At 32.9% G+C, this 11096-nt stretch overlaps 1 protein-coding gene across 1 annotated transcript; it reads right to left on the reverse strand.

The window, feature by feature from the left end:
• Positions 1-229: 229 nt before the first annotated feature.
• On the reverse strand, positions 230-1327 carry LOC139902426 (F-box/LRR-repeat protein 12-like). Its single transcript, XM_071885054.1, has one exon. It carries the CDS (start codon positions 1325-1327, stop codon positions 230-232), a length of 1098 nt encoding a protein of 365 aa, XP_071741155.1.
• Positions 1328-11096: the final 9769 nt, after the last annotated feature.

Below are 11096 nucleotides of genomic sequence, written 5' to 3' on the forward strand. Positions count from 1 at the left end.
ATAAAAAACCTGATAGGCCTATTTGAATGGGCCTGATAACACTCTAATAAGGTGAACATGACATATAGCAAATTCAATAAATAAGCATATTTAGTTACGTCTAAAGGTAATTATTCAAAATAAAAAACAGCATACTCATAACAAATTGATCCTCATAAATTATACTATTTCTGAGTTATGCTCCTTATGAAAAGGCCCAACTGGGAGTAATCTCAACTATTTCTTTCTCTTAGATCACCAGATCCTCTCTTTGTCTCTTCAAACTTTCAATTCCAGATGACGTGATCTTCGAACATTCGCTCATGTACAATATTGATAGGCGTTTGCAGCCATTACCTATAGCTAATAATCCCAAATCACAAAGGCTCTCACAGCAACACAAATGAAGTCTTTCCAAATTTTTACAATACAATCCAATCGACTCCCAACCAGATAACTGAATCTCGTAACAATGCGATAAGTTCCACTCTTGAAGCAATGGACACCCTTTTGAGATTATCTTTATATCATCATCCCGAACAAAGCTACACAATGCAAGGTCAAGGATTTTAAGATTTGCAGCTAATCCTAAACCAATCATTGCAAATGCATCTCTCATAGGGTACCGACAAGGAATAGAAAGATTTAGATACTCAAGACCACCACCACTAAAAATGTTGTTATAACCCGTAGAGTCAAACCCACACTCATCGGCGTCCAAGCAAGTTAACGTTGGAGAACACCCTTTGAAACCTAAACCATGAATATTATGACAAGCAGTTATCCTTAAGGACCTAAGTTGACGACAATGTTGGGTGAGAGATAACATTCCAATGTCAGTTATTCGAGAACACCAACCAAGACTCACTTCTTTTAAAAGTTTACAAGATCTTGATAAGATTTCTAATCCACTATCGCCAAAACTAGAACAATTATGTAGGCTAAATATAGATAATAACGGACAACCAGAAGCAATAGAAGAAAATCCTATATCGGTGAAATGACAAAATGCGGGAAGAGAAAGAGAATGTAGTTTAGATCCATATCTTTGTAATGGAGTTACAGATTTATCCGAGGCATCAAAGAGCATTGACAAAGACAGTGACTCTAAGTTCCTAAAACGATTAAGCAATTTATCAACGATAGATTTGTCAATGACAGAGATACCATCTGGGACACTATATGTCCAGCTTTTACGACTTTCATTTTGAATTTCAAGAAAACGAAGACAAGTTAAGCCAAACGATTCTCGATCACATCTTTTGTCTAACTTTTTGAAGATCAAATACAAAACCTCATCAGGAATGCTTGTTATACATGACCCCTGCTCCTTACCATCAACATCCATAAAGAAGCTCGCACAATAGAAGACTTGTTTTGCGTATATCGGTACAATTAAGCTGCATCAGAAAATACTTGTTAGTTAATACATGAACAAAGTTTGGTCAACTGACTAGAAAAAGAGGAACCTTTATAAATTTGATGAATGTGTCTTTTCTTTGCTTTCTCCTTTACAGAAGTTACAATAAGAAGATAAAAAAAAAGTGTGTATTTGCATACTCTGTTCTAGTTGATGATTTTTATTTTGGTGTAATTAAGTGTTTTAGATAATGAACTGTCACAAGATTGCTTAATGGTTGATATCAAAATAGTGTTAGGAAGAGAGGATCGCCTGGACGTTGGGAGATACAAATTTGAGAGAAAAACAACTCTATTACTCACAAGAATAGATTTACAGAGTATTACAAAACTCTTAAAAAAACTCTCAAAACTCACACACACTATCTAGGTTGTGATTACACTTCTCTGAGTGATTTAAGAAGATTTACAATGGAGGTTTGCACCTCTATTTATAGGGAAAAATTTATGCCGGTGAATGGTGTGAACGAGGAAGGTTGGCGGAAGTTGGAAGCCGTCATCGTATTCAAGTTTGCTTCTTCTTCATGAGTTGTTCAAAGATGGCTACTTTGAACATCTAGAAGGTGGGCTTCTAGATTGTAGGCTGGAAATCTTCAATTCTCCCCCTTCAGCCGAATCCACGAACATTCCAGTTATGTCTCTGCATAACTCCAACTTCTCTCGAGTCACCACTTTTGTTAACATATCCACAGGTGATAATGCTAAAAACGAACATCTAATTCATAGCATTATTCCTCAAGAAAGACAAGCTTTTAATTGCAATTGTTCTATTTACAAGTGATATTCGTTTAAATAATAAAAGGTGAAGACAAAAGACAGATTCGACGAATTGAAGACGCAAACGACCAAAAAGCTCAAAAGTACAAAAGACAATCAAAAAGGTTCCAATTATTGATAAGAAACGTCTCGAAATTACAAGAGTACAAGATTCAAAACGCAAAGTACAAGATATTAAATTGTACGCAAGGACGTTCGAAAATCCGGAACCGGGACCAGAGTCAACTCTCAACGCTCGACGCAACGGACTAAAAATTACAAGTCAACTATGCACATAAATATAATATAATATTTAAATAATTCTTATAATTATTTATATATTATAATAAATAATAAAAACCGTCGGCAAGAAAGACTCCAAAGGGACTGAGCTGTAATTTCATTCTCCGCGACTCGCGAAGTTTGAAGGCAAAAATGCCGCGAGTCGCGGAGCCCCAAATTCAGAAACCCCCTATAAAGCTCGCGCATTATGATCGTAAAATAATCATCTTTTTCTTCTTCTCCTCATACGTAAAATATATATATATATATATTTATAATTTATATTTTAATTTTAATTATAATTCTAATAATAAGGGTATGTTAGCGAATGTTGTAAGGGTGTAAGTCGAAATTCTGTCCGTGTAACGCTACGCTATTTTTAATCATTGTAAGTTATGTTCAACCTTTTTACATTAATGTCTCGTAGCTAAGTTATTATTATGCTTATTTAAAACGAAGTAATCATGATGTTGGGCTAATTACTAAAATTGGGTAATTGGGCTTTGTACCATAATTGGGGTTTGGACAAAAGAACGACACTTGTGGAAATTAGACTATGAGCTATTAATGGGCTTTATATTTGTTTAACTAAATGATAGTTTGTTAATGTTAATATAAAGATTTACAATTGGGCATCCCTATAAATTACCATATACACTCGATCGGACACGATGGGCGGGGTATTTATATGTACGAATAATCGTTCATTTGACCGGACACGGGAATGGATTAATAGCCACTAGAATAATTAAAACAGGGGTGAAATTATGTACAAAGGACACTTGGTATAATTGATAACAAAATATTAAAACCTTGGGTTACACTCAGTCGACAACCTGGTGTAATTATTAAACAAAGTATTAAAATCTTGTTACAGTTTAAATCCCCAATTAGTTGGAATATTTAACTTCGGGTATAAGAATAATTTGACGAGGACACTCGCACTTTATATTTATGACTGATGGACTGTTATGGACAAAAACCAGACGGACATATTAAATAATCCAGGACAAAGGACAATTAACCCATGGGCATAAAACTAAAATCAACACGTCAAACATCATGATTACGGAAGTTTAAATAAGCATAATTCTTTTATTTCATATTTAATTTCCTTTATTTTATATTTAATTGCACTTCTAATTATCGCATTTTTATTGTTATTGTATTTAATCGCACTTTTAATTATCGTAATTTCATTTATCGTTATTTACTTCATGCTTTAATTTAAGTCTTGTATTTATTTTTAATATTTTACATTTGGTTTTAACTGCGACTAAAATATTAAAATCGACAAACCGGTCATTAAACGGTAAAAACCCCCCTTTATAATAATAATATTACTTATATATATGTTTGTATTTTTATAAAAGTAAACTAATATAGCGTTGAGCTTTGTTTAAAAAAAAAGATTCCCTGTGGAACGAACCGGACTTACTAAAAACTACTCTACTGTACGATTAGGTACACTGCCTATAAGTGTTGTAGCAAGGTTTAAGTATATCCATTCTATAAATAAATAAATATCTTGTGTAAAATTGTATCGTATTTAATAGTATTTCCTGCTAAAATTAATAACTATTTTATACCCCTTAGCTTTGACATCAAGTATTTTTGGCGCCGCTGCCGGGGAACTTTCTAAATGCCGGAAGCACAACGCTAATATATAAGAGAAAAAAAAAATTAGTTTACTTTTATTAAAATTCGTTTTTGTAAAAAACGTTTTAAATATTGGAAAATATAAAAAGAAAAATATAAATATAAATATTTTTAGGAGTTTGATAAATATTTAAGTTTTATAAAGTTTCTTTGTTTTTATTTTATAAAAACATAAGTTTTATTTAAGTATTTTGTTTTTATTTAAAAACATAAAAAAATATATATATAATTCTAGTTTTAAGATTTTTATTTATAAAATTATAAAATATTTCTATTTTAGTTTTTAGATATAAGTTTTTATTATATAAATACTTTTATTAAAACAGAAAATTAAAAACAGAAATTAAAAATAAAAATAAAAAAAAAGAAAAAAAAACGCGTAAACTTTCTGTTCCAGGGTTGAATTTTGGAACCCCGCGACTCGCGGGGTTTGATGTTTGAAATACCGCGACTCGCGGAGCTTTTTCTGACACGCCTGCCAGAAACCCTAACTGCATTTATTACGGAGTAATAATTATTATTATTAATTAATTAAGATTTAGGTTTTAATTAAATTAATATTTAATTTTAATTATTTAGTTATTTTAAGTTTTAATTAGTTTTATTTATATATTTAAATTAATACTTTTATAAAATAATATAAAAATAATATTTTTATAAAAATTGTAATTTTTACAACTTTTTGTATATTTTTATATTTTGTCCCTTTTTAATCGTTTTAGCGTAACTTTTGTATTTCTAGCTCATATTTAGTTTTAAACTTAGTTTTTCCCATAGTTATTTTTACTTCTAGATTTTTAGGCTTTGCCGTAGAATTCCTTAAGTGCTTTTTCTCTAGACTAAGATTTAGGTACTTTAGAATTTTGTGACGCCTTTTTAAGTTTTAGTTTCTTTTTAAGTTAATTCCATTTGGGATTTAGTTTTTCCTGTAAGCTTTAATATTTTTAGACACCTTTTTACTATGTATCAATTATCATTCCAATTAGTAATCTCAATTTGCGATTATAATTTTAAGTTAGTTGTAGTAATAAGGTTAGGTTAGTCAAGTATTTTTAAATTTTATAAGTTTCTTTTATTTTTCCGTCACCTTTTATTTTTCAACCATTTTTCTTTTTCAATTTTTTTTTTCCGACGAACTCTTTTTCTTTCTTATTTCTCGCTATTCTAGTTTTAGGACATAGATTTTTATTCTACTTCTTATCTAAATTTCTTAAAATTACGAAAAATTTATTTTAAGTGGTTAAATTAATAGACATCAAAATTTTCTGGTTCGTAGTAATCGTTGGATTTGTACGTGGACCGGGTTATTGGAGCCAAACAGTCCTCAATTATATTGAGACCAAACGAATCCTGCCCCTCTGCTGCATCTTTTGGCTATTCGAAACGTGGGCAAAATCAGAAAAGTCTATTAATTGGATAACTTATTATAATTTTTCTTTCCTTTTAAAAAACTAATAGGATATTCAGTGAATGCACCGAGCAAGACGTTCACCACCTTTTGTACGTTCACCACCTGTAACTAGATCAAGACATTTAGCAAATATAACCGCCGTTGATTTTTCTTTAGAATCGTCATCCAGTCGACCAAGTACTTCAGTTCAAATTTTCGATAATCCATTTTTTGAACCCGGCCTCACAATTGAGAATCCGGAGAATATTCAGGAACGGTTCGTAGATCCTGAACCATTAAACTTTTCTCTGGAACCACCAATCATTCAAACAGAGATTGTTGAGGAACGAACCATTAAATCAGAATCATCTAGTGATACCGATTCAACAAATTCAATTATGGAGAATCTGGAACCTTTAAGTATGGAAGACCGAATGAGAGCTAAACGCACTAGCCAAGGTCACGCAATTACTCATCCAGACATTAATGCGCCAGATTATGAAATCAAAGGACAAATTCTACACATGGTGACAAATCAATGCCAATTTAGTGGTGCGCCGAAGGAAGATCCAAATGAACATCTACGTACCTTTAATAGGATCTGCACACTATTTAAAATCCGAGAAGTGGAGGATGAACAGATATATCTCATGTTATTTCCCTGGACTTTAAAGGGAGAAGCCAAAGATTGGTTGGAATCGTTACCTGAAGGGGCGATCGATACATGGGACGTATTAGTTGACAAATTTCTTAAACAATTCTTTCCTGCATCTAAAGCCGTAAGACTCCAAGCAGAAATTGTTACGTTCACACAGAAACCGAATGAAACTCTATATGAGGCATGGACAAGATATGGAAAGTTGTTAAGAGGATGTCCGCAACATGGTTTAGACACCTGTCAAATAGTACAAATATTCTACCAAGGATGCGACATCACTACAAGAAAAGACATAGATATAGCAGCTGGTGGTTCTATTATGAAGAAAACCGAAACTGATGCTTACAAAATTATTGATAACACTGCTTCCCACTCACATGAATGGCACCAAGAAAAAGACATCGTTAGATCATCTAAAGCAGCTAGAGCCGATTCTAGCCATGACTTAGATTCCATTTCCGCAAAGATAGATGCTGTGGAAAGACGAATGGAAAAGATGACTAAGGATATTCACTTAATACGAATTAGTTGTGAGCAGTGTGGAGGACCACATTTGACAAAAGATTGTCTCATTATTGAATTAACAATGGAACAAAGAGAGAATATTTCATACATAAACCAAAGGCCTGGAAATAATTATCAGAATAATTATCAACCGCCAAGACCGATTTACAATCAAAACCAGAATTATAACAGAAATATTCCATACAACAACCAACAAGGTCCTAGCAATCAACAAGTATCCAATAATACTTACAATCAGCAAAGACCTAATTTTCAAAACAAACCACCACAACAAACCGATGATAAAAAGTCGAATTTAGAAGATATGATGACGAAGCTAGTTGAAACTCAAACGCAGTTTTTCACATCTCAGAAACAAACCAATGAACAAAATGCTCAAGCATTTAGAAATCAACAAGCTTCTATTCAAAATCTAGAACAAGAAGTGAGTAACCTAGCAAGGTTAATAGGTGAAAGAAAATCGGGAAGTCTACCTAGTGATACAAATGCTAACCCCCGAAATGAAACAGCTAAAGCCATTACCACAAGAAGTGGTACAACACTTAAACCACCGGAAATACCTGTAACTTCTGATGAAACTATTCCTACTCCACAAGAACCACAACCTGATCAAGATAAGGAAAAAGAACCGGTAGTTGAAAAGGTTAATGAAGATAACACAGTTAAGGATAAACCTTATGTTAAACCATATCAACCACCACTTCCTTATCCGAGTAAAATGAAGAAAGAGAAACTTGAAGCCGAGCAATCCAAATTCTTGGATATGTTTAAACAGATAAATGTAAATCTTCCTTTCATTGATGTGATTTCAGGAATGCCTAGATATGCTAAATTCTTGAAAGATCTAATCTCAAATAGAAAGAAAATGGAAGAACTCTCGGCTGTTACTATGAATGCTAATTGTTCAGCAGTGCTGTTGAATAAGATACCAGAAAAACTATCTGATCCAGGAAGTTTCACAATTCCATGTTTTCTGGGTAGTCTTAGTTCAATAGAAGCATTGGCAGACTTAGGTGCTAGTATAAATCTAATGCCGTATTCACTATACGCTAAACTAGACCTTGGAGAATTGAAACCAACCAGAATAAGCATACAGCTAGCCGATAGATCAATAAAATATCCTAGAGGGATAATGGAGAACATGCTAGTTAAAGTTGGTACTTTAGTATTTCCAGTAGATTTTGTTGTTCTGGACATGGAAGAAGATTCTCAAGTTCCTCTCATATTAGGAAGACCATTCTTAAACACGGCTAAAGCAATGATAGACGTGTTCGGTAAGAAACTGACCCTAAGTATAGAGGATGAGAGTGTTACCTTTTCAGTTGATAGAGCAATGCAACAACCACAATCTGCAGATGATACATGTTATTATATTCAAACTATAGATGCACATGCAGAATTATTAGAAGAATTTCCAGAATTACAAGGAACAGGAGAATGTTCTTTAGGAGAAGGTAATGAACCAATTGATGAAGCTGAAATGTTAGCTACACTTATAGCTAATGGATATGAACCAACAACAGAAGAAATTCAAATGCTAAAAGAAGAAGACAAATATCGATACAAATCATCGATAGAAGAACCTCCGAAATTAGAGTTAAAGCCACTTCCAAACCATTTGGAATACGCTTATTTACATGGTGAATCTGAATTACCTGTAATAATATCGTCTTCTCTTACTGAAAATGAGAAATCACAACTCATTTCTGTGTTGAAAGCTCATAAACCAGCCATTGCATGGAAGATTCATGATATTAAAGGAATAAGTCCTTCGTATTGCACACATAAAATCCTTATGGAAGAAGGTCATAAAACGTATGTGCAACGCCAACGAAGACTAAATCCTAATATGCAAGATGTAGTTAAGAAAGAGATTATTAAACTGCTAGATGCAGGTTTAATTTATCCAATTTCTGATAGTCCATGGGTAAGCCCAGTTCAATGCGTACCTAAGAAGGGTGGCATGACTGTCATTACAAATGAGAAAAATGAGCTTATTCCTACAAGAACTGTAACAGGATGGCGTGTGTGTATTGATTATAGAAAATTAAATGACGCCACCAGAAAAGATCACTTTCCCTTACCTTTCATAGATCAAATGTTGGAAAGATTAGCCGGAAATAGTTATTATTGTTTTCTAGATGGATTTTCCGGATATTTTCAAATTCCAATAGCACCCGAGGACCAAGAGAAAACCACATTCACGTGCCCTTATGGTACTTTTGCTTACAAACGCATGCCATTTGGACTTTGTAACGCCCCTGCAACCTTTCAAAGGTGCATGATGGCGATTTTTCACGACATGATAGAAGAATGCATGGAAGTTTTCATGGATGACTTTTCAGTCTTCGGTGATACATTTGAATCATGTCTAGTTAATCTGGAACGAATGCTTCTTAGATGCGAACAATCAAATCTAGTACTTAATTGGGAGAAATACCATTTCATGGTTAAAGAAGGCATCGTTCTTGAACATAAAATTTCAAAAGAAGGAATTGAAGTGGATAGAGCTAAAGTAGATGTAATTGCTAAACTTCCACATCCCACCAATGTTAGAGGAGTTAGGAGTTTTCTAGGGCATGCCGGTTTTTACCGACATTTCATAAAAGATTTTTCTAAAATTGCCACTCCTATGAATAAACTCCTAGAAAAGGATGCTCCATTCATCTTTTCAGATGAGTGTATCAAATCTTTTAATATTCTTAAAGAAAAACTCACTAATGCACTGATCATGATAACACCAAATTGGAATCTACCTTTTGAACTAATGTGCGATGCAAGTGATTTTGCAATGGGAGCCGTTTTAGGACAAAGGATTGAAAAACGATTTCAACCTATATATTATGCTAGTAAGACGTTACAAGGAGCACAAACGAACTATACAACTACTGAAAAAGAACTCCTTGCTATTGTCTTTGCTTTTGACAAATTTCGATCATATCTCGTTCTAGCAAAAACGGTGGTCTATACCGACCATTCTGCTCTTAGATACCTATTTTCAAAACAAGATGCTAAACCAAGATTAATCCGTTGGATCTTACTCTTACAAGAGTTTGATATTGAAATCCGAGATAAAAGAGGAGCAGAAAATCTCGCCGCTGATCATCTTTCTTGTCTTGAAAATCCCGAATTAGAAGTTCTAAATGAATCGGCCATACAAGACAACTTTCCTGATGAATATCTATTGAAGATAGATTATAATAAAATTCCATGGTTTGCAGACTATGCAAACTACTTAGTTTGTGGATTCCTTGAAAAAGGATTATCGTACCAAAGACGAAAGAAATTCTTCAGTGATATAAAACACTATTTCTGGGAAGATCCACATCTGTTTAAAAGTTGTCCCGATGGAATAATACGCCGATGTGTATTTGGAGATGAAGCTAGTAAAATTTTAAACCATTGTCACACAGGACCAACAGGAGGACATTATGGGCCTCAACTAACAGCAAGAAAAGTTTATGAAGCTGGATTCTATTGGCCTACAATTTACAAAGACGCACACCTTCTTTGCAAATCCTGTGATGCATGTCAAAGGGCCGGAAAAATAAGTCAACGTGATGAAATGCCACAAAATGTCATCCAAGTATGTGAAGTATTTGACATTTGGGGTATTGACTTTATGGGTCCATTTCCAAAATCTCATAATAATCTATTGTAACGACCGCACTTTTTCGATCATACTATACTTATAAGATTAATATTTACATAAATTAAACCTTGCCAACATGATAAGCAATCCAAATTGTCGAGACTTATATTTCCGAAAAGAGTTTTACACAACGTTTGACCGTCTAGTTTGACCGATGATATCACGAACTATACAATATATGATAATTATACGTTTGTGTATGTATATGTATATATACATATTTAACATGATTAATAAATGTTTTAATATCTCATTTTGTATTAATAACAATAAGTTACAAGTATATTTTGAAACTACTAACTTAAGTTTTCAAAACGATAACAATACGTAACGTTATTTGACATATATACTTAAGACTTATAATGTTATACATATATTGTATAAGTAATGTATTTAATTACTTTTAAAGAACTTAAATACATAAAACCATATAAGTGTATTCACAAAAGATAGCTATATTTGAATCCTCATTTCATTTTTCACAAAATTTCTATACGTATACCTAGAGTATTTGTACTCGTATCATACCTAGCTCCTATACGTATTTACTAATAGTAAATACACATCAAAATCACCACCTAACCAGCCATTATTCATGCCCTTAGAGCTAGGTAATTACTTTTGGATGATTACTTGACTAATTAACAAAATTACAAACTAAAAATCTTATCATGTATTACATGATACATGTTTTTTTTAGGTTATAAGTATCACCATTTCTAGTTCATTTTCTAACCTCATTTTTAGCTAAAACACACACTCTTTCTTACTCTCTA

Source organism: Rutidosis leptorrhynchoides, chromosome 3 (assembly GCF_046630445.1).
Source record: "Rutidosis leptorrhynchoides isolate AG116_Rl617_1_P2 chromosome 3, CSIRO_AGI_Rlap_v1, whole genome shotgun sequence".
Lineage (NCBI taxonomy): Eukaryota > Viridiplantae > Streptophyta > Magnoliopsida > Asterales > Asteraceae > Rutidosis > Rutidosis leptorrhynchoides.